The 26,166-nt window shown below is 35.1% G+C and overlaps 1 protein-coding gene across 2 annotated transcripts in view; it reads right to left on the bottom strand.

Annotated features, from left to right (window-relative positions):
- The window catches only part of stg (string), a 169,053-nt gene that overhangs the window by 59,284 nt on the left and 83,603 nt on the right, over positions 1-26,166 (bottom strand). Inside the window, exons 1-5 of one of the 2 annotated variants that reach the window (XM_081764957.1) lie at positions 22,836-23,083; positions 14,263-14,313; positions 11,635-11,806; positions 8,761-8,891; positions 7,997-8,201 (exon numbers count right to left, since the gene is read on the bottom strand). In XM_081764957.1, the coding sequence (XP_081621083.1) occupies positions 7,997-8,201; positions 8,761-8,891; positions 11,635-11,806; positions 14,263-14,313; positions 22,836-22,888 (612 nt within the window). In that variant the 5' untranslated portion in view covers positions 22,889-23,083. Of the gene's footprint in view, positions 1-7,996; positions 8,202-8,760; positions 8,892-11,634; positions 11,807-14,262; positions 14,314-22,835; positions 23,084-26,166 lie in introns of those variants that run through there. The other variant, XM_081764949.1, reaches the window with a different exon arrangement.

The following is a 26,166-nucleotide window of genomic DNA, read 5'->3' on the forward strand; positions in this document are numbered from 1 at the left end:
CAGCCATTTTATTTAAATCGTAGTAAACCCTGTAACCGGGCGTTAACGTGAAGACAAAGCTTGGTCCATTGGTAAAGTGTTGGAAGAATATAAACTCAATGTTCGTAGGTTCGAATCTATCCACTCACCATAACATTTTGTTCTTATGTGTAACGATGAAATAAGAAAGAAAAAATGTATAACCGTTAAGACAAAACTTCAACCAAGTCTGAAGAGAACAATACTAAAATAGTAATACAATGACGTCAACCAAAAATTATTTCATGTAGCGTTTGGACGAAATTACAGCTGTTAACAATTGCAGAAATAAAAACAGGCTGTAATGCAGTCTAGACTTCTGAATGCATTTACTTCCTGAAAACTTTCGTCTCGTCATTGGTATGCCGTTAATCATTGTAAAACCTTTCAATTGGAAGTGAAATGACACAAACTAAAACAGTTTTAAATCAATAAATGTCTATGTATAAAAGTAGGTGTCTTTTATCTGTAGTTCTGAGTTCCTTTTACTTTGAAGTAACAAATGAGAGAAGAAAGTATGGTGTTCGAAAAAAAAAGTCAAATTTGAGATTTCAACGAATTTACACGTATTATAGCCCCTAACACCGAAAAAGTTATTTTTCGATACATGTCCATCAGTTCGTCCGTCCGTTCGCTACACTTTTCTGTGCACTCGCCTAGAAGCCATACCTGAAGCCATACCTCGCCTAGAAGCCATACTTGAACATACCGTAAATTAGTTGAAAAATTTACGGTATGTTCAACTTATCTGCACCAAATTTTAGTTTAAGATTTTCATAGTATTTCCTATAGTTTTTTTTTCTTTCCCTCCTACTCCCAAAACAAGGGTAGTTTCCTGTACGATGAAAATAAAAAAAAAAAGATATTTTCTCATAACTGGCTCTAACGATCTTGTTTTCTTTCTTTTTTTATAAATCAATATTTAATTAGCAACCCTATTTTGTGGTATAAGGCATTTATCTGAGAAAAATCTACAAGGGGTAGTTTATACTAAGGGGGTGAGTTTTTTCTCAGTGATTTTCTCAAAATGGACTCAAATGTTTTCGTTCATATTTCATAAATAAAGATTTCATTAATAACTTATCAATATGGCATAACTCGTTTGTCCTAAAAAAAATGCGAGGGGTAGTTTATTCTTGGTGGAGTGTTGTCTGGGCGATTTTCTCAAAAACTACTCAAAAGAGTTTATTCATATTTCAAAAATAAATATTTCGTTAATAACCGAACAATATGGCAAAACTCGTTTGTCCTGAAAAAATATGCGAGGGGTAGTTTACTCTTGGGGGTGTTTTTCCTCCACGGTTTTCTCAAAAATGAGTCAAGCAATTTTGTTCGTACTCAGAAATAAATATTTCATTAAAAACCTAGTAATATGGAATAACTCGCTTACCCTGAAAGAATCCTCAAGAGATAGTTTATTCGGGGAGTTATTTTTCCCTCACGATTTTCTCAAAAATTACTCGGACAATTTTATTGATAATTCATAAATAAGTATTTTATTAATAACCCTATATTTTAGTATAAGTCATTTCTATGAAAAACAATTACAACGGATAGTTTATTTTTGAGGTCAAGGTTTTTTCCCCGACAATTTTCTCGAACGACAGGCGATTTTGTTCAAATTTCGCAAATAAATATTTCATTAATAACCAAAAGTATATCTTAACTCATTGTTCGAAACAATTCACAAGAGGTAGGTTACTCCTGACGTGTTCTTTTGATTTTTTTCATATTTCATAAACAATGATTGCATTAATTGGTCTATTATATGTCTAATGAAAATGTGCTCAAAGTGTGAGTTAGTTTTGTAGTATGGATTTTCTTCAATCGAAGTTTTTTATTCGATAATCTGACATTCGATGTATTTGAATAATACGATAATTTTATTCGTATTATCCAAATACACACTTCAGTAACAACTGCGGCCTAACACAGTTAAGAAATTGAATTGAAAAAGTTTAGTGCGGTGGCCCTGTAATTGAATATTTTTTGAGAAACTCCCTAGCTTTTTGTGGTAAACTCAGGCTTTTCTTTTTCGAGCGACAAAAGAGAGAAGAAAATATAGTGATTGTGAAAATAATATCAAATTCAGATTTCAACGGATTTACATGTTTCATGGCGTCTACATACCGAAAATGTGACTTTTCGACACCCGTCCTTCCGGTCCGTCCGTTCGGCACACTTTTATATGCACTCGCCTAGAGGCCATACCGTTCAACTTATCTACACCAAATTTTAAACTTAGGGTTTACTTAGTATTCTTACAGGAGCTTTTCCATTTTTTCCTACCACCTAAAATAAGTGTGGTTTACAAACAGCCGAAAATCGAAAAACGCTATTTTCTCGAAAATGGTTTTAACAATTTTGTTTATTTTTCATTAATCAATATTTAATTAACAACCCTATATTGCAGTATCAGATATTTCTCTTAGAAAAATTTACGAGGGGTAGTTTATTCTTGGAGGTGACTTTTTCTCGACGATTTTCTCAGAAAAGACCCTGGCGAATTTTGTACACACTTCATAAATAAATATTTGACCTTACAACATGGTATAAGTCAATTGACCTGAAAAATATATGAGTAGTAGTTTATTCTTGGACTTGAATTTATTCCCAGTGAGTTTCTCAAACACGACCAGTTGGCAACCCTGTATCTCGACAACGAAGCTGAATTCGAAAACTGCAAGAGGACCATTTGTCTCCTTTTGATGTCACGAATCACCTCCCGAAGTTTGTGGACATCTTTCAGGTTCACCCTTAATGAAGCTTCTTTTCGAAAAGTTAACTATTAACTTTAGGCATTGTTTATCTTTTTTTAAATCACAAATGTCGTTATTAATTTTTAGGCAGAGAACTACTTCTGAGAGAATAGATCTTGAAAAATAATTTTAAAACTTAGACTTTTGTTTTCGAGACATTCCAGACAAGACGAGACATTTTACAAGCTATCTCGTGTCCAAAACATTTGCCTCGTATTATCTTGGATGTCACAAAGCGCGTCTTGTCTCTTTCTCGAGACATGTCTTATCTCGTGCGCATTCGTTAACACTTGGGAAGGATTATCTTTCTACTCAAAGCATTGTTTTTATAATGGTTGCATATTTATGATAATTGCTGTCCACATAAATTACAGTCCTTTCAGTTGAATTAATTTTTATTATTATTATTGAAATTGCAATATCTAGTTTAACGTTGGACGATTATGCACCTACGCTAAGGGAGAATGATGATGAATGAAATGGTGAAATGAAGAAAGTGGGAGGAAAATGGAAAATCTCAAGAAAACACATACCCATGCACACGGTATTTGTCCACCTCAAATTTCACTTGGCACGAAGTGGAATCGAGCCACGGACCCCCTGCACCAAAGGTCCCTGCAATGCTTTATTATTATTATTATTATTATTATTATTATTATTATTATTAATAATAATAATAATAATAATAATAATTGAAGCGAGCTTAACGAGTTTCAACCGTACGACTCAACCAACGTTTGGGTGCCTGTTCGTTCGTCTGCTCCTCTCATAAAAGACATTTCATTTTAATGAAACTAGTAAGTGCCTTCTTTTAGCTCTGCGAAGTAACTATTGCTTGGAATATGAATCTGCAAAACATAAGAGGTAAAATTAACCAAATGGTGCAAGTTTCCACTTATATATACAAAACAATTTTGCAATATCAACTACGTGAATCTTGTCCCATAAAGAAGCCGAAACCCCTACACCGAAGAGCCCTCCGAGATTTGATCATTGTCCACACGGACTGAAATTGTCATTTGAAGCCAAGACTTTAATATGAAGCCAATAATTTCTTTAAAATAGACGGAAAATTCGGAAGTTATAAGCATTTTCATATTTTTGCCTTTTCCCATAAGGGAGCCGTAGCCCCCTATATTGAAGACCCCCCGGAGATTTGATCATTGTCCACTCGGACTGAGTTTGTCATTTGGAACCAACACTTTAATACAAAGCAAAATATTTCTTTAAAATAGACGAAAAATTCGAAAGTTATAAACATGTTAATAATTTTACCTTTTCTCATAAGGGGGCCGTATTAGCATACACTGAAGAGCCCCACGAGATTTGATCATTGACCACTTGGACTGAAATTCTCATTTGAAACCAAAACTTTAATATGAATCCAAAAATTAAACTTTTACATCAATTTAAACTGACTGGGTTCCAGTTCCCCCCACTATTGTTTAGTTTAGTTAACTGGTAATTTGTGACAGTTTCACATCATCAAAAGAATGTTTCACTTCCCCTCCCCTCCCCCAAGAGTTCGTGCTGGATTCACTACTGGAATCAATAGACACTCTTCCTATTCTTTTTGTCACCCTTGATTGTGTAGGGGCTCCCTCGTACAAATAAAGAAGCGGTAATATTACAATCAAGGGGCGCTATATATTAGGTATTTTTTTAGTTACCTACCCCTAACCGCACAGGACCATCTTTCGTAGAATAAAAAATATTACGTGATATTCCAATCATGAAAGGGGAGAGGATGCTGTAAATATATTTCTTATTCATTTTGTCTGTCCTGCTTATCAAAAATTACTTTCTGTTGGAAGGCTACTGAAATGAGAGGGGCAAAATAAAAAGTCGTACCCCCTCCTACATGGTTGCTCAAATAAGTACTAAAGAAAGCATTTTAAACTAAGATATTTAAGATTTAAACTAGGAAACTAAGATATCCTACATTATGTAAGGATGGCATATTCAGGATTATTATTATTATTATTATTATTATTATTATTATTATTATTATTATTATTTGAATGTTTTTGGAGCACCGAAATTTTGTGAGACGAACAATGATATGTAGAGGTTTAAGATGGGTGGTCATAGAGGAGGAAAAACCAGGATTTTTCTCTGTCTGACTCTCTAACGTAAAGATTATGTGCTGAAGGTAAGAAGCATCATCATTCTACAATAGGTTGCTTTTACGTAGAATATCAATTACTTGAGTTCTCCTCCTTCGGTCTACTTACCTTATGTAGTAAATTCAAAACAATTTCAATTCAATACAAATACATTGTAAAACTTTTCCGTAATTAAACATCTAGGGAAAATTAAACATTTAATAGGGAAATCTGTTATCAAAATATCCAAACACGTAGATAGAAGACTATCTAGTGAGAAATATTGTGAAACTTTATAAAATTCTCCAAATTAGAATTAACATTTACTGGGAAACATTCGTTATGCGCCAGCGAGCATATGGTGAGCAGTGAGCACAGGGGAAATAATTACGAAACTGTTTGCAAACAAAATTAGGGACGCTAATGCAAGTGCGACAACAGCATTTTTTTCTTTTTTTGGTATCGTCATGAGTTTTACACATACGTTACAATTTGATTCTTTCCCAAATAAAAAAAAAATAACCGTAGTGTAGTGATAAAATTGATAACGGCACTTCCACGGGATCGAACCCGCTACCTTCAGCATACAGACTCGTTGCTTTAACCAACTGAGCTATTTGTTTTTTTACGTGAACTGAGCCTGTTCCAGTAAAGACGATATTTCATTACGATCGTCCTACCAATTCGTCCTTTTCCATAGATAATTTCCACTATTTGCTCTATCTTTATGTTAATACTTAGCATATATTCATATATTTGGAGTTTGCAGATAATGCATATAATAAGACATACTAGAAATATTCGTTAAAAGTTTAGTTTGTAAATTTAATCCACATTTCTCTCAATGACATAGATGTCGTTGCTTCGTGTTGAAATGCAGAATTCCCTCGTGTTCTTGAAAATTTCCCACTTTAGCAGAGTTGGTAATTCTTGAGATTTCTGTCGATTTAATGTTTTTTGCTTCTAATTTCTTTATTTTAAGCTAATATCTAACACAAATATTAAAAACGGGTTTGTTATTAACCTGTCCTGCTGGGGAAACCTTCCGAAATTTCGAACATATAAAGAAAACGGAGATATTTTCAAAAAACTTCAAAATAAAGAGACGCGTCATTTATTTTGCTCATGGTAGTACATACAGGTGATTTAACCTGAGTGCTTTTGAGAATGAACTGCCAACAGTGCAGCTCGTATCTCGAACCTCTGAGTTCGAGGAATGTTACTCCACGTTTCGAGGTAGCAACCACGCATGTTGCGTCAGGCATCAAGTATAATTTGTGCTAAGGGGTGTACGTTATTAGCCAGTTAAGGACTTAGTTATGGCTAGCCCCAATCAGTGAAGTTCCAGGTTCACACACCTTGTGCGTACTAGTTATAAACGCGCCCTCCAACATTATCATACCACTTTGGAGACTACATATTTTTGCTGAAGGCTGATATCGACTCCTAAGGATTTTTTGGAGCAGCAACCATACTACTTCGTGGTATTATGCTGGCGACATTTTCCCAGTGCTAATCCCCGAGTGCATTAATGCATTAATGGTGTGAGGAAAGTATCTAGTGGAATCATAATCATAATCTTTTATACCGATATATAAAAGTGATCAAGGGCTATAGTGTAGTGAAAAAGCAAAGTGCGATTTCTTTAATGAAAATAATTATACATATTCGGTGTTAAGTGTTGTGATTGTTTCTTTATTTTTTTAAATAGTATTTTAATAAATAAGCGTAGTATCGTTTAATCCAGTGTGTTTTTGTTGTATGTATGGATAGTATTTGTGTGCGTTGTGGTCTGAATGACCGTCTGATCGTCCGTGAGGTTTTCGAGACGAGACATCCGAACCTTTCGGTGTCTAATGCTCATCTCATTATTGAGACCGGCGGGCAATTTGGGAACGATTCTGTAATCTCTTTTTGGAGATGTCCTTCAACGTCTTACCCAGGTAAGTCCAGATCTCCGGCAAATACTCATCGGCAGGACAACGGAGGACAGATCACGGAAAGCGGTTATACTACTGTCAACTTTAACTTCCATGTGGAATCAATGTAACTATTTGATAGATTGGTAGATCTTTGTGGTTCTTTATCTGCGAAGTTGCCACATAATGCAATTCGCGTCTCCAAACGAGAACTCGAAAGTATATAGATACATATTATATATATATATTAGAGAACCGGTTATTAAAAAATTAGAATAGCACCACTTATTGAGACCAACTGAAGATTACACAAATTTGTATAAATTAAAGTTCAGATTAAGCAAAATATATTTCTGTATGAGAATGGCAAAACATGACATGCACATCTGCACAGAAAAGCAAATTACAACCTTATGAGTTAAAATACTTTCAGCACTAGTGAAAATGAAATATATATATATATATATAAAGCAAGTATCAACTGTTTTTTTTTTATCATATGTGTGTCAGTGTGATTAACTACCGGAGCGAAGAGTCAGAAAATAGTCAAAAGTGGCATATCATTTTTGCCATTTTCATATAGATTTGAAATGTGACAAAAAGTACTAAACTTCACAGTGGGTATATAAGTATCAAGGAAATTGCAAACAACTTAACACACCGGACGGTTGAGTATAAAAGTATGTTATGCAAGTACTTCTGTTTCGAACATTTAGTTCACAACAGCCCATACTAATACGCGGGTTATCCGGTTCAGTAGGATCTGGATTAATACAAGATTATGTTGAACGTTAATTAACCCTACAATGCATAGTGAGACAAATATGGGTCATAGTGGCAAATAATATGTGCTTTCCCACATAACGGTATGTAGTTGCTAATGCATGTTGAACCCGATTGGGAACGTTCGAAGGTAGTTGTAATTCCATAGTTTCCGCATAGATGGCACTATTAAGCCTACCGGTACTTCCGTTACTTATTTTTTTCTCTTACAAAACTATTTTTTTACGGAAAAAAATCATGCATTGTAGGGTTATGAAAAGGGGTAAGAACATCCCATTTTACTTTTATTTAATGGTACTGCAAATATTACAAAAATACAATGAAAAGTCACTATGCTAAATACACGAAATCGGAAACGTATAACAGAGGTCTATCAACTACATGAAGAGCTACTATATTTTAAAATACTTACGAGTTTCTCTATGTCAAAAGCGTCCAAAAATCCATCATCAAGAGATTCACTGCCAGATGAGAAACTGCGAAATAACGATTTGTGGCTATTACTGTCAGATTTTGGTGACGTCACGAATACTGATGGAACAACTGGAGAATATTCTTTCTTTGGAGACGGTTCAATTAAATGTCTTCTTGGTGCAACTCCAAATGGTTCAGCAAATCTAAAAAAATGAAATTAATTCGTATATGCTAAAGGAGCCAAATGATAAATTCATGCAAATGATTGTGTGAGAATTGGTGAATTGATACTATTGGAAATAAATGGAAGAACCTCGAGGAAATGCATGAACACCATGTTTCCACTACACAAGGAAGAAGTGTGTTAAGCTTCTAAATTTGAGGTAAGTTCCCGCCAAGCGATGGCAGAATACTTATGATTCATTTATTTTCCTTAAAGGAAGGTAATAAATAGGTATGAAACGTGATTTCACCTATTCTTTTTTACTTTTTCACGTATTTTCCAGATCTTAATAAAATCAAAATAATTAAAATTCGCAACAAAACTTACTATATTTCCAATTTTTATTGTTTAAAGTTACCAACATTTACAGGTTATTTTTCACTGCTACTCAAAAATGGATGCAAGAAACCTGTTAAGTGATCACCATCTCAAAATAGTTTTTAATATGCACGTCTCTACCAAAACACCAGAACGGTGAAGATAATATATATATAAAATGAATAACACATGCAAAATAGTGAAAAAGAAAAGCAAAGTACCTAAATCCATGTTGAGTTTCTTCTTTTTCTGGTCCACTTGCACCATATCCACTATCTTGCGAATTAGGATCAAAATCATCTACAGTTTGGCTCTGCTTCACTGGACTTACTAATGGTTTTCCTAAAATATACTAGTTAACAACAAATTTATTATTTGATTTTGAACTTGAAAAATTCATCACATGAATTTACTCTTTGCTTCCTAAGAGTTTTAACGACTTTTCTTACAATTAAATAAGAAATTAGGGGAAAAATATACTAGAAATTTTTACTTCAATACACAATTTGCGTAACATTTACTCATCTCACTTTGAACATTTAGAAATATTACAAAACCTAATTAGTGAAGGTACAATGAAATAGGCGATTTCCTTTCAAGAATACAGAACATACCTACACGCTCAGATTGCATTATAAAGTCACGCTCCTAATAATTTTAATTATTCCTGTTTTCATTTTGTTTCCATTTAAGGCAGGAAGAACAGTTATCCTGCATTATTACTCGTAAAGCGGATTAGTCAGAGCCTGAGGGGGGAGGGGGGAAGAATCAAAAGCATAAAATAGTTGTCGCTGCTAGCTCAATTATAAAGTAATTGGCAGTGGGATTGCCATAATAACCAATATCAGTAGAATACCACGGCCTTCGTGCTGCTAGCGCATTAGCTTCATTTCGAAATGCAAGCTGGAACTTTGATCTTCCAAAATATTATACTAATAATGGAAGACGTAATATAAAACATTAAAGCCAAGTGTGAGCTAAGCTAAGAATCCATAAATAGAAATACTGGGTGGGGGTGGGGATTAATAAGCGACGAAGTTAGTAAATGTGAGAGTAAACAGAAAATTGCATTATGACCGGATTGTAATAAAGTGCGAACGACAGCAAACCCGTATACTCTCATCCACCCCTTTGCTCTCTTCTCAATAATTCAGAATAGAACAGATCAATTTAAGAGGTTTCTGGTAACAGGAGAAACACATCTTCTCTATGCTTAAGAAAACGGTGTTCCAATTAGTCCATTCTCTCCAAAGCTATTGACTAAAGAACATGTATGGAACGGTAATGAATATCTGCTGGTAATTTCACAAATCTCAAAGGAAAGGAACATATTTTATACCAAATAATCAAGTTATAACTAAACTAAAATGGCCATTTATCATACAAGACTTTCATACAGAATCCGCATTTAAAGAGAGCAAGATAGAAATATCAAAAAATTAAATAAACTATTTTTTGATTTAAGACTAAACTGGGTGAAATGAATCAAATCGCTAATCAAAGGATGTTGCCTCACTGACTTTAGTATTACATCAAAAGAGTAGATCATTTTCTTATATTACAAATTATGATTTTGCAGCTTCAAAAACTAAATTAAAAACAAAAAAAAAAAAAAAAATAATAATAATAATCTCGTGGTAATTTAAGCAAAGCATTACCAAAATGAAAGAAGTAATTTGAAGTTAGTGACTAAGAAAATCATCAGAAAGTTGCGTTATGTAATGTATGTTATGAGGGGCTACTGAAAAGTTCGTAGCCCAACCTAGGAGTGCACATGAAATATGAAATTTTAGTTATTTCACATACTCCCTCCGAAGTTCAATACACTTCCTTGCACGGTGATCCAATTTTTGCAGACCAGTATTTAAAAAAAGAGAAACTGAAGGCTGTTGCTCGCCCCACTGTTCCATAGCACTATCACCTTCATATCACATTCAAAATAGCGTCATTTTAAGTATTGCTTGAGTCTGGAGATGATCTAAACATTAAAACCCTAGATCATGCAATGTCAGTTGTGTTTGCAGTGCTCTATGGACAGGGGCATTGTCCTGAAGGATTTTTTTTTTTTAATTATTATTTTCCGCGGCGTTGCACTTTTAATTTGTCTTTCAGTTTTGAGAGTAATGCAGAGTCTGATCCTTGGATAGGTAGTCAATGAGTATGACTCAATCCTTATTAGAGAACCTGAGTTCCACCACTCCATTGATCTGGAGTCTGATCCTTGGACAGGTAGTCAATGAGTATGACTCAATCCTTATTCCAGAAGAATGTAGCAAACACTTTCCCACGCGACTTTTGTCTCTTGAACTTCCTGGGGTTAAGAGAACCTGAGTCCCACCACTCCATTGATTGTTGTTCCGTTTCAGGATCGTAGTGGTACAACCACGTTTCGTCCATGGCTACTATTCGTGACATAAATTGCTTGGCATTGCTGTCATAATGGGAAATGAATTTATTTGATGCCCTTATTCTTTCATCTGTTGATAGATTTTTGGGAATCCATTTTGGCCAGAGCTTGCGCATGCCCACAATCTCAGCCACCCGTTTTGCTGAGATTCTGCGATTTTTAAGAATAATGTCATGAATTTCATCCACGATTGCGTGAAGTCTCTGTATTTGGTCTTCCTGCAAGTGGAGCATCAACTGTTGAGGAATCGCTACGTTTGAACTGTGCCACCAACTTTTTCACCATTGCATATGACGGAGGAGTCCCGCAGTGTTTCACTGAGTACCTCACGAATTTGCTTCGGTGACTTTCCTTGGTGGAACAAAAATTTGACAACAGCTCTAATCTCGATGTTCGTGATATTCACTGTTGGGTACACATGATCATTTCAGGGGTCCTGAAAAACTATATTAATATGGAAATTTGTATTTGTACATATAGAGATACGTTCTTCAAAACTGTACTATTACATCATTCTACCTGCACTCCTGGGTTGGCCTACGGATCTTTCAGCAGCCTCTCGTACTTTAAGTTAGTAGATTATGAAAGAATACAAGCAAAAGTCTTACTCAGACTTCAGTCAACAGTATAGCTATTTCTTCCAAGTTACCAATAAATAAATAAATAAATAAAATAAATAAGCACTTACCTTTGAAGGGCTTGAAAAGAGTTTTTGTGGGCTGTTGGACTGTTTCTCTTCTTGATTGGGAGCGACGTTTTCACTTAAGAAAGATAAATTTTCCTTATTGCTTGAAACTGTAGTGTGTTTCTTCTCGAAAGATAAAGAAGGAAAAGCACTATGTCGAAGTGAAGACTGAGGTCTAAAAACGAAAATAATGAGTTATAAATCAACGCCTTAAAAAAAAACCTGTGTTAAAGAAAAACACACAAATTACCTTAATCCTGATTTGGATTTTTATTAGTAAAACTCAATGCAGCATTGTAAACTAACGATGAATTCTGAAAATAACTTCATATCTTTTCTAACGCTCTCCTCCGTTTACATCTGAAATTGTGTTCATAAAACAGACTCAACTTGAAGAACCGTAAGTGGTTAATTCTTCCCCCCCCCCCCCTTCCAACGTCATTCAATCTCAATCCACTCAAACGGATATGTAGTTGAGATCGGAACTCAACAGCAGAAAATTCCACCTACAACTTATTTATTTATTTATTTATTTATTTGTCAAAGTTCCAGATACAGCAAGGGAGTAATTTTACACTGAAACTGTATAACATAGAATATAAAATTAATAATAACAAGTGTAAACAAAAAGCTATATTAAGGTCCATAAGTGTAACAATAACAAATTTGAAATAAAACTAAGTTTCTATAAGTGTAGCAATAATTTCCCGTCGGAATACATTCTCAGATTTAAAAATATCCACGTCAGAAGCAATGGAGTTAAATTCAGAAGCCAGTCTATGGAACAAAGAACAATGAATAATTGATAATCGAGGCGTGTTGCAATGAAGTAGTTCACTATTTCTAGTTCTTCTTGCAGGTACCCGAATATTAAATTTAGAGATTAGTTCTTCAGTTCTAAGTTTCCCATTTAGAATTCTATGAAGAAACATCATATCAAGTAGCATCCGACGAGATGAAGATGTACGGATGCCAAGAACAGTCAATAATTCAGGTTTACTTAAACAGCGTACAGAAGGTTTTTGCTGATTCATCCATTCTGACTTGAAGAAAAAAAAAAAAAAAGATTCATCGTCACAGAAACAATACCTTTACTATATCATATTCTGTTGTCAAGGTAATACAGCCAGGATCACTGGTATACGCAGAATTTCTTCAAAGGAAAGGGGAAAATTCAAACTTCCAAATTCATATAGTTTCAAGGTTTTGGAATACATACCATATAGTCAATGTTTATTTTTCATACTATCTTTTTCAAGACAGGAAGGAAAGATTAAAACCCAGAAACCTCTTTGAGTATGATTTTTTTTTTACGTTTACGTTTCACAATTATGCACCAATGCTAAGGACAACTGTGACGATGAGATGAAACAGTGGAATTATAAAAGCGGAAGGAAAGTGAAAAACACCTAGGAGATCAACGTACACGATGTTCGTCCGCCAAATAGCCCATTTGGCGGGAGCTAGGTTCAAACCAGGGACTCCATGCGCCAGAGGTACGCATCTACCACTGAGCCACCGCAGCTCCAGGATTTTGTTCACTTTTCTATTATCAATAGTCACAGTTTCCTCCTACCTTCTATTCTGGTCTAACTAAGCGAATGACGTGTCCTGCCAATCTTAGATGTCTCAAAACTTATTCTTTATATGTTATTCAATGAAGCTATTAAAATTCTCCAATATATAACTTTCTCTATTCCACTGATTACCTCATTTTCGCAAGCCCACGGTATTTTCTCGGAAATTAGCGAACAACTTTAATATCCATAATGGACAGAATTACCTTCATAGTTCTTTTACCAATGGCCAATCGCCGCCATATTAATTGATTTAAAACTTAAAATCTCCGGAATGAAATTATCTATTGCTAGGTCTCTGCTTACAAATAATTATTAATCTCACTGCTCTTAACTTCTACAGCACATCACTAAGACTTCTATTCTCTCGATTCAATTCAAATCTCAAAACAATTCTGACCACAATCTCATTGAATAAAGGAAGAAAACGTCCCTAACTTTTCAATAAGTTCAGTGATGAAAAAAAAAAGTTTAATTATTTTTGCTCCTGGATCTCTCTTGTATTTTGCTTACGAGTATTAAAATTGTACTTAATAAATTGTAAGATTTTACAAAGATATGGACAGCATTTTATCAAGACTACAAAACATAGTTAGTTAAAAGAATTATCTTAAACAATGGGCATAGGTCCTTCTTAATTCTTAAATTTCGACCTTTAGAAGAATTTGTATTACGCTGTTTATACTAAATCCATTGTAAGTGTCCACACTTTAATCAGAAATCAACTTTGAATTTTGTGAACTAAACCTCAGCCTAATTCACAACCCTAGTTATCTTTTTCTTTAGCCGAAACTAAGTCTATTAACATCCATGTCCTAGCCACTGGTATTACTGAGTGTTTACGGACTGAAGTCTTTTCTTCAACACCAAAGGTAAGAAAAACGTTAATCTATGTTGAGATTTGGATATGTCATTCCAGCACGATTGAAGCAAGGTCTTCCACCCCATATGTGGAAGAAATGTCATGGAATTTCCTCATTCGAAATAAGGTCCAAAATTTTGTTCTATGATTCTACTAAGCAATATTACATCGTATGAAACAAGGATATCTTACCTTGAGCTGTGGTTTCCGTTACTGGTCACGTTTATGAGGTCTTTTAGAATCCTGAAAAAGAAAATAACTACACTTAGTTTTCTATCTTCATAGATAAAAATCAATATATTCCCTCGATCAAACGAATACTACTACTGTAACATACTGTAGTTTATTTTAATGTTTCTTATATCTCTATCAAATGTGCTTGCTGGTTTCAAACAGGATAACCGGTGCTTTTTTTTTCTTCACGATTCCATTTAATTAAGAAAGAATGGGTTTAGAACTGACGACAGTGTCTCTGTAATTGCATGGTGAAACCTGAAGGAATCAGGATTCAGATTCATTTTAAATCCACAAGGAGCACTGATAATCTTTCCCTCAATATGTCTGTTGAATAAATAGTTCTTTTAAGAGCAATTTGTCTAACTACTCACAATTTTTTCACTGAGCTCGAAGTTCAAAGTTAAATGTATATTTTGTTTCTTACACTTACTGAGACGAAAAATTAAGTTAATAACGCCATTGTATGTATGTTCTAAGTACAAAACATGTAACAAATACCCAAAATATATTTACTTTGTGATTCAGGAATCTGTTTTTGTAAATTAAAGCAATGAAAAAACTAAATAAAATATTTAAGTTTCATGTTTACGTTCTGTGTGTGAAAGAAGGACGATTAATGGGAGTAAATAACTATAGAAAAATACTGGTAGAACAAAATATTAACATACTTCGAAAAATTGCTAAAAAGGAGAAAATAATCCATTGTTACCTACGTATTATGTATAAAAAATGCTTAAGCCTGTGCTAACTGTAACAAATTAACTGTCTAACAAAATTACAGTTTCAGGGTAATTTTACGAAGCAGTAATTTGTTTTGACTTGGCGCAGGTTTCAAGATTTTTATAGATAATAGTAATAAATTATTTTCTGATTTTTAGCGCTTTTTGAGGTCGGCTTTTTTTTCTTTTTTGGAAATATTAAGATTTCAAGTTGAAATTTTGAATTGATTTTATTATTATTATTTGCGTTTGCTTCTTGAAGTCGGTTATTTTTCCTGTTACCCCAGTCTATACGTTTTGAACACTGTCAACCGAGTGTCATGATCTAGCTCCGAAGACTATCATTAAATTCCGTTGTAATTAACATGAAACAACCATAAAAGTAATCACCGTATCTACGTCAAAATTACGCGTGAACATTCACACAATGAAGTCTGTTAATTACGGTCTGGTTCTCAACCGGTTCGACTGGCGACATACTTTACTGACCATCAACGAAGTCACGACATACATACTTGTTTTCTTATTAATAACTAGCCTTCGTCCCAAAACCCCCCGTTCCCCCCCAAAAAAAAAAAAATTGTTCGGCCTACAGACTCGCACTTATCGTATCCTTAACATATCTATAACCTTAAAGGATTTCGAGATATGGCCACCTTATTTTAACAATTACAAACCCAATTCACTTTTTCTCTCCGATTTTTTTCTTCCATTGTAGGGGAAATGTAAAAAAAAAAAAAAAAAAAAAAAAAAAAAAAAAAAAAAAAAAAAAAAAAAAGGTGAAAACGTCTTTAAATGAAAGATCTAAATACCGAATTTCATGTCTAATCTTAACAGATTCCAAGATACAGTCATCCAATTATAACAATTGAAATCCCACCCTTTTTCTTCCCTTCTAGGGCAAACCTAAATAGGAAAAAAAAAAAAAAAAACTGTGAAACATGTGTTTAATTATTTTAGATGAGATGTCGAAATATCAAGTTTCATGTTTCTAACCTTGAGAGATTTCGATATATGGACTTTTTTTTAATAATAATTGTAATTCCCACCCCTTTTCTTCGCTTCTAGGTTAAATATTTTTTTAAAAAGTGACAGACGTGTCTAATTATCTTAATTGAGAAGTCTATATACCAAATTTCATATTTCTAACATTCAGACATTATAAGATTATAACTGCCATCCCTCTTTTTCCCATATTTCCGTCAAATTTTCAAAAATCCTATGCACACAAATCCGTTGCACCACAAATTTTATATTCTCACCATATTTCAAGTTTTTAGCTTAAGTGTTATATATATATATATATATATATATATATATATATATATATATATATATATATATATATATATATATATATATATATATATAACGGGTTACAACTAAAAATCTGCACAAAATGTGCGGGGTCATAAAATAAAACCTATTGAGACAGTCATCGCTATTCTTTGGTATGTTGATAGTACACTCTTTGTCTAATTCACAACATGTTTGCTTTCTTTCAGATGCGAATTAACTGGTGGAAAATGGCGTCAAAGGAAGAAGTCCTCCGTGCACGCATTGTAAGTTTCCACGAAAAAAATCACGAATTGGGAAATCATATTGTGTGAAACACATTGCTGCTGAAGGTGTGCCAAAAAGAACAATTTATGCGATACTTAGATCCGGAACAATAGAAAGAAAAGCAAGAAGTGGTCGAAAGGCAGCAATTATGACGAATAAAAATAAACAAAGTCTAAAACAGATGTTTGACAAGAAAGACAACATTAGTCAGAACGACGCAGCAAAAACATTTAAGTGTTCACAACAATACATATCTAAAACATTAAAATCAATGGGAATTAAAGCATGCAAAAAGAAAAAAGCTCCATCTTACACAGACACGCAAATAAAAACTGTGAAATCAAATTGTCGTTGGATGGTCAGAAATTACAAAGGAAAATCGTTTGTTTTATATGATGAAAGTTACTTTAGCCTTTCTAAATCCCAGATTCCTGGAAATGACATTTATTATTCCTCAGACAAGCAACACACTTCTTCTAATATAAAATATAAAGGCAAGCAGAAATTTGAAAGCAAAGTGATGCTTTATTTAGTTGTATCGGACAAAGGTATATCGCAGCCTTATTTCAAGCCCAGTGGGTTAGCAATCGATCAAGATGTGTACGTGATGCAATGTCTTCAAAAGATATTAGTTCCCTTTATACGAAAATATCATTCTGACAACAATTTTATTTCCTGGCCTGACAAAGTCAGCTCTCATTATGCGAGAAAGACTCAGTAGCACCTCATGTCTCAAAACATCCCTTTTGTGCCCAAAACCAAAAAATCCAACTAACTTGCCCCAGTGCCGCCCAATCGAAGATTTTTTGGACAATTGAGTGACAAGGTGTACAAAAATAATTGGAAGGCAAAAACTGTTCAGCAGCTTCAAAGCAGAATACGCAAATATTTAAAAGAAATTGACCCAACTGGCGTCCAAACAGCCTGTGCGTCTATTCCAACACGTTTGCGGACTGTAGCTGATCACGGACCATTTGCAATGTGTCATTAGCATTTTCTTTTGTGCCTATGTATATACTGTAAATAAACGTTAAAACATAGTTTCCATTTGTCGTCTGGTTGCTTTTATCTTACCTCACATTTTGTGCAGATTTTTAGTTGTAACCCGTTATATAACCTAACCTAGTTATATCATAAATACTATTACAAAGTTTGGAGTGGCGCTGTAGGCATCCGGAGTAGCATAGTGCTGTTGTGTGTAAAGCGGAAGATGCATGTAGTGTGTGTTTGATTGTTCTTAACATACGTTATATTGTACTGAGTTCTGATGGAGTGGGGCGATTACGAAAATCGTGTAGCAGTAATTGCACTACACAAGGTCGGGAAGACAGCAGGTGAGATTTTCAACATCCTGAAACCCCTATAAATCAGCAAGAGATTCGTGTATCGCGCCATACAGCGATACACCGAGACTGGAACAGCAGCTGACCGCGCAAAGAGTGGCAGACCACGAACGGTACGAAGCCCACAGGTCCAGAAAGCAGTCGCCTCGCAGCAAGATTTCGAAGAAATCCTGTTCAAACACAAAGTGTGATGGCTGCTGAGATGAACATCAGCAGAAATTCCATGTCTCGTGTGATCAGGAGTGACTTACATCTACGGGCGTATAAAAGGCGGACCCAAACAGAATGTCGCAGAGGGTCCTTAAATCAGAGAGACTGTTGCGGCGTTACGCCAACAATCTGCACAGAAAGATTATGTACACTGACGAAAAGATGTTCACAACTGAGCAGGCCTACAAAACCCAAAATGACCGTGTGTATCCCACGTCATCTACTGCAGCTGCTGAGGCAGCTCCAAGGGTTCAGAGGGCACATCACATCATCCTGCCTCATTGATGGTTTGGTGGGGAGTGAGCTACTCAGGCACAACCCAGCTGCATTTTTGCGAAAAAGGTGTTAAAAATCTGCCAACGTGTACCAGGACACAGTGCTAACACCTATAGTGAAACCACTGTCTGCTACCATGTTCCCTGGAGAAAGGTAGACCTTCCAGCAGGATTCCGCTCCAGGCCACAAAGCGAAAACAACCCAGGACTGGCTGGCACGGAACGTCCCCAACTACTTCATTTCTGCCGCTGATTGGCCTTCTAGCAGCCCGGACCTTAACCCGTTGGACTACAAACTTTGGGCAGTCCTTCAGGCAAAGGTCTGCCATAAACGGAATCCATCTGTCGACAATCTGAAACAATCCTTGACCCGAGCAGTGAACAATTTTCCAATGAACGTGGTGCGTAATGCCATTTGACCAGTGGCCGGACAAACTTCGTGTATACATCAAGGCCAAGGGGGCACATTTCGAAAAATGATTCGTGCGTCAGGTGTACAGCATATCAATGTAAAACATGACCAAAATAAATTGCCTTGGTGTTAATACTCTGTGTTATTCACATTCAAACTTGTGACAGTATTTATGATATAACTAGGTATATATATATATATATATATATATATATATATATATATATATATATATATATATATATATATATATATATATATATATACAGTGGCGGATCCAGGATATGATTAGGGGGGGTAATCCATAGTTTGCCGGTTTATCCAGTGTAAAGCAGGATTGAAGCCCATTTTATCCATTGTATACCTGAGCGTCAAGGGGGGCTACAGCTCCTATAGCCCATTTAGATCCTCGCCCATATATATATATATATATATATATATATATATATATATATATATATATATATATATATATATATATATATATATATATATATAGAATGACGGGGTTACTTTGCACAAGATTTAAGGAATTTTAAAGTAAATCCCACGTAACTCACAAACGTAATGATTTAGAATACTGCATTTTAAACATATAATAGCTAGATATATAAGGAAAACATTAGTGCAATTTCATAGTAAACATTCAGTATGACCATAGTTATTGAAATATAAACTTTGGTGCAAAGTAACCCCATAGGTGGGGTTACTTTGCACAACATACAAAAAAGTACGTTTAATATACGAACATAACTTTACTGTGCAATGTTTCCCATTCAATATTTATACATTTTACTTTCTACACAAAACTGCATGCTATCTACAAATATTGATATTACAATGAGGGTGTCGGTATCGATACTTAGTATGAATTACCAATATTTGTACAGAAAATTATGTATTTTCTGGTACTGTCACAGGAATCACATTCTAATAGTTTAGCATATGTCCCACAAAAATGCCAACTCAGGAACAGAAAAAAATCCCCGTGAACTGATTTTCCTTTGTTATTCCTTAATTCCAAGAATATCATCCTAACTGTAATCAGTAGAATATTTACGGGGTTTGGGGCTTTCAGGCAGAAGCCTGCTTGCATGATTTATTTTTTTTAAAATGTAATGTTAGTCATTCCTATGCGTATAAGCTTCAAGCCCCCCCTCCAAAAGTCTAGTGGTGTTCATTTTTTTTTTTTTTTTAAGCCTTTGTGAGTGAAGCCCCTCTCAAACTATTTTTCTGGATCTGCCACTGTCCATAATTTATTTTTCAACAAGAAATTCATTCCAGCATCTACCTAATTACAAATTTTACCTAAATTTAGAACACAAGAGGTTCCAGTAATAATAATTTCCTATCTAAGGGGTATTTTGGACCGGTGCAAAGCAACCCCGAGAGAGGCTAAAACCGCCTTCTCCCAGTTTTACTTTTTTTTTTATGTCTTTAAAACGTTTCACATTTCAATTTAAACTATTGCATCGAGTATTCTACGAAACTGAATTAACATCGACGGAAATTCTTGTAGGTGATACCTTTCAAATTTTGTCGGCCTTAACAGTAACTGATTTCCATACCTGTACAACAAACCTTCCGGGTAATTAGAACTGATGTTAACCGCCAACATTATAGCCAAAATGCAGTTGGATGTTCTATCTTACGGTGGCAGTTGAAACTTCCTCTTTACAGTTCATGGTTTTGCCGACAGAGGACTGTGAATTTTCATATATTGTGCAAAAGTAACCCCGTCTTACGGTATATATATATATATATATATATATATATATATAGAGAGAGAGAGAGAGAGAGAGAGAAATTATTGTAGTGTAAGTTTAACTTTCTATTAATTAATAATTCCATGTAGCACTGAGCATTGTTGCTGATTGCTACACTCACTCTGAATCAACATTGATTTTAACTAATTAATTATTAAACGCTTCGTAATTTTTAAATTCTGAAATTTCACGACACACCCTATGAGACTGTGCGATACACCGGTTGGGGACCACTGAATTACAGTATTAACACTACAACAGTTCATGGTCTAGCTTCAAATACTACCATCAAATCGTGATAGAATTTACATAGGACCACGGGCATGGGCGCCCGAAGAAAATTTTCTAGAGGCGGCTCATCTCCCTAGTTGATATATTACATTTGGTATTTTTAATTTATATTAAGAACATTTTAAGAAGTTTAATACATTTTTGTGTGCCAGGACGGTCCCCCCCCGCCCCTTCTGGTGCCCATGATCACGTGGGATTATACTCTCAAAGAAACACAATCATCAAAATCGATGCACTTCTGTGGGAGTTGTGTGTGAATATACATACACACACACACACATTATATATATACACATTAGCCAGTGGTGCCCAACCCCCTTATGTCCATGACGCACCCCCCCAAATTGTCTATCCGTAGGTGTTCTTCCATGAAAAAATCTTATTTTCGATTAATTTTTACACCCCCTCAAACATATTTATATAGATTTTTACCCCCCCCGCAAATATTTCAATGACGCAGTTTGCGTCATAGTCCCCCCTCTGTGGGCACACCTGCATTAGCTACAAATTCACAGTTTGTGATCAAATCAGGGACCCCTAGGATCAAATGTGAGCGCTCTTACCAATGAATCAACATGTCCCTTTGAAGACCACATAGCGTTATATTCACATATATATATATTACGTCCTAGCCGTGCTGGAATACAGATTCTCATTAGATCAATGAAGCAAAGCAGAACCGGGTCTGGTCAGAGGAAAGATGGGTAACTGTTCGTATTCACTAGATGGTGTCCACTCAGTCTTGAGGACAATTGAGGAGCAACTTGAAAGAAAGAAGTAGGGAACGGTAGTCTAGAAAACCAGCACTAAAGTGGAGAGGAGCCCATGTTTTGATCACATATCACCCCAAAGGCATCAGTGCTACAAACCGGTTGGTAGGCCATGACCTCCAAGAGCTGTTGCACCAGGATATATAAATGAAATGAAATTAAATCTTTGTTTTACGTCCCAGGGGTATGCCGATTAGGCCAAAGGAGACGATGATAAGAAATGGATGAAATGAAGAAAGTGGGAGGAAACGGGAGAACCGAGAAAACCCATGCACATGATGTTTGTCCACCAAAAAGTTCACTTGGCCCAAGCTGGGATCGAACCAAGGGCTCCGTACACTAAAGGTGAACGCTCTACCACTGAGCCACCGCGGCCCTCCAAGACACACAGTTACATATGCTAACATTTTCTACGTTACAATTGAAAATATATATTTTTCCAATGTGTGCTATAATATTTTGCTCAGAAATAACATCCTGCTGCCGATAGGAAGACTTCAAGCGCATTTTTCGGAGGCACAGTCTCACTTAGAAAGGTCTAGCGACGTTCTGGTTCTATTCTAGCTACTACAAGTATATATAATATTTCGAAAGATAAAAAAAGCACATAATTTCATCCGTAGTCAGAATAACTATATACCATGACATTATGTTTATGTATAAACATCTCTAACCTGCTTTAACTAAACAAGCTACGACGCTCCATCATTATTTCTTAATAAAATAAGAGTTTATACTATTCAATATAATTGTTTATGGACAAATTCTTAGTGAGCAGTAAGCATTTTCTTCCACAATTTTTTTTCTGCGTCAAAGAACAATTACTAATATACTAAAAATAAAAATATAACATTAACAATATATGCATGGGTATTTCGAAGACGTCTCATCGTCAATATCCCCGTTGGGTGGTCCTGATGCTGGATAAAATTATTCCTACATTGAACAGCTCCTCACAGATTGTAATACTGTCTTCCGTATTGCTATACCAAATACCTACACAGACACAATAAACTAGCAACCAATTCACTGAAATAGCCTATTTTAACATGATGGTTTCATTATAATTATATCCTTCCTTCTCCACTTACTAAAAGTATATATTGAATTAAAATTAAGCACTGGCTACACAGCTCATAATATGAACTACAATATCTACACTTCTGTTGCTATGGTTACCTAGAACATGATATGGAGAAATCACAATGCTCGGCACAGTTGTCCCAAAACATATTTTTCCTCCTAGGGCCCTGAGTTCGGATCCCTACTCCTGCCAGCACCAGTTAAGGGATGGTGCACGGCTTAAGACCTCTGTCTTCAACTTCAAGCAAGCACCCCACTCACTCAAAGAACTTGCAAGTTCGCTCGCATCCGTGATCGTGTACTTCCCAAAATGTTCCCTTCCCTCCAAACTACACAAATTTCCGCGCCTCTCTCCTCAAACCACCTCCTTAGCGGCACTTCCCACCAATGATAATATAGCTAGACACTCCGTCACCAATCCGGAAGCTCCGTCTTCCCCCTCTGTAGAAGGGAACTGTGGGGCAACGTTCGGTATCCAAGGACAGGAGGTTGACGATCTAGTCTTCGCACGCGCTCGTATACCTGCCCGCAGACAACAGGAAGATCGTTAGGGGGAAGTGGAAACCAGCATTGCAAAACCCAGATAATATTCAGCTTTTAACAGAAATTGACAATTTCCACAACTCTGCAGTGGCGGCTTTAGCGGGTAGGTCGGGACTACCCAAAACTTTTGAAAATTATATAAACGCTAAAAGACCCACTATTTATATTAATGGCAGATAATTATTTAATAAAAAGCATCAACTATTTCTGTAAAAGTAATTTCCTACTGTCATTAATTAATCAAATGTGTATATGTATCCATAAGCGAGACAGCGGGCCTACCCAAAATTAAAATTTTAAAGCCGCCCCTCAAACTGCACTGAACCCTCTAGTGTGTCCACTGGACTCGAAAAAAAAAATTACAAAAATGTAGCATTTTATGTCGTGACAATATTATTTATTTATTTATTTGTTTATTTTTTAGAAAATTACTCAAATATTTAATTTTGGGTCTTATAATAGCCCTCCTTGCTGGTCTAGAAGCTAGCGGGTGTCTTTGGTGTGCGTGGTCCTGGCTTCAATTCCCAGAGGGAGAACACAAATAATCAATTTTATCATCATTCATTTTCATTAATCATTCGTCTCCTTTAGCCACAAGGGCATAATCGTGGAATGTTAAACTAGAAAATTTCATTTCTCTCTCTCTGAAGATATGCTGATTCAGTGTGTTCACCAACATACTATGTCTATCAATGCTTGTTAAATAATTCTACTTTTGTGCATTCTTAACCAGGGCTCGCGCTTATATTGAACTCAGAACCTGCAAATACCTTTAGCAGCATTGTCCACTCAGGAACAATGTATATCTTACGTGTTGTTTTAGCGTAATATTATTCAATTCAACGCACTTAACGACTTAACCTTTTACATAAAACTTACTTTTTTTTTTTTCTGTAAATGTCAGACAAAACTTCGCGACTAGCTGTTATAATTATTGCAATTGGCATTATATATTTTTTAAAAAAATGCACAATTGCAAAGAAAAAATCTCGTTACAAAGCTGTTGGGATTGCTGGGAAGTAGGTAACAAGCGATAGTAGTTCACTTGAAATGTTTTCATTTATGGCTAAAAGAAAAGCTCAACTAAAGCCAAATTAGCAGTGTGATAACCTGTATAGAATGTAGGATCAAGAGAAAACGTAACCGTCAAAATATAAATAGCACAGAATGTGGAATTCCCAAGAGAAACTTTAGCGGTCCTTTTGTGACCAGTTATGAATCTGACGAAAATAGAAAGGAATTTCATAGCCTGGTAGTAGCATCCTTACCCTACCTCTCACTCCTGTGATATAATCTTGCACTATTGGCATTCAGTCCTAAAAGTTAATACTCAAAATGGAACTACTCTGTATCCTTAATCGGAGGCGAGAGAAATAGTTTTCTTTCAAGGAATACTAATCCACACTTATATGTTTCAGTTCCAAACAAGTTATACATAAAAGAAACATTTGAGAAGATTAGTAAGAAAATGGAACTAACAGTTCACTCTTTATGATTTCTTATATATGAAATACCTATACAGTTTACAGTAGCAATCGTAAGTATTTCATAAGGGTGAGGGAAATTTATTAAATAAGTTACAGAACTTAATGCACTTTTGGATCATACACATTAGAAACAGCGGTCATCTTGAGTGAGGTTTTCCTCATTCACACCAGGAAAATGCACGGATGATACACTCATGTCCAAAATTATTGTCGTATGTCTATAAATATGTTGTTATAAGAATATAATTTGATAACGAATTCGTCCGGTATTTCTTATAATGTTAGTATATGAATAATCGGCAAAGACATGTATGTGGCAAATTTCATGTCAAAAGAGCTGTAAATAAGAACAATAAAACGAAAATAAAATTTTCTTGTCCATTTAGCAACATTTTGTTTAACTCATTCTAATTTTCGTATTTATAATTCTTTTCCTATGAAATTTACCACAAATATACATTTCTCGATTGTACACACAGTATCAGTATTAAAAGTACCCTGCAAAATCATTATCAAATTATATTCTTGCAAGAAGACAGTTATAGATGTGCGACAAAAAGTTTGGACATGAGTGTACCTAACAACGGTCCCAGGGCGCTCTTTTCCTTCCTTCTCAATTCCCCGGGTAGTGTGACCGCCAAGGGACGTCATCCTTCATACGTGACGGGCTAACATGACCATAGATGCCGAAAGCCGAGAAATTAATTCCTAATCCTACTCCTAATATAAGAAATAGTACTGTTTCTAAGTAAAAAAAAGAGGTTGATTTAATTATCGATTAAAAAAGATGAGCATACAGTTTTCTAGACGTGAGAAAAAAAAGGCGTATTACATACTATATAATTTAATATGGTTCCGAATATTCTTTTTTTTTCATCCAACAAACACATTTACCCATAACGAAAACGAAAATAACAACAAGAAGCAAACATCTCCTGACTTAATATAGTGATATATATATATATATATATATATATATATATATATATATATATATATATATATATATATATATATATATAGCCCTTAGCAGTACTACCTTTGAACCTTTCCGATAAAATTCGACCATAAATCCGACGTACACAGCAAAATGTACTGTTTTGGTGGCGTAACCAGGGAAAGGCTGACCCAGCTCAAGTCCCTCCCTCCCACTTACAGTGCAATAATACTCGTATTGAAAGTGTATTCGACTTACATGGAGTTATTTGTGATTCCGATGTTACTTTGGGGGGGATAGGCGTAAGCATACCTGTGGTTATAGTTTCACTCCAGGTATATATATATATATATATATATATATATATATATATAGGGATTGGACAAAAAAATCAAACGTTTGCAAAAGTGTCAAAATCATACCTAGTATGATGTGGGGCCTCCTTTTGCGTCCAAACCAG

Source organism: Thermobia domestica, chromosome 1 (genome assembly GCF_964235325.1).
Source record: "Thermobia domestica chromosome 1, izTheDome1.hap1.1, whole genome shotgun sequence".
NCBI lineage: Eukaryota > Metazoa > Arthropoda > Insecta > Zygentoma > Lepismatidae > Thermobia > Thermobia domestica.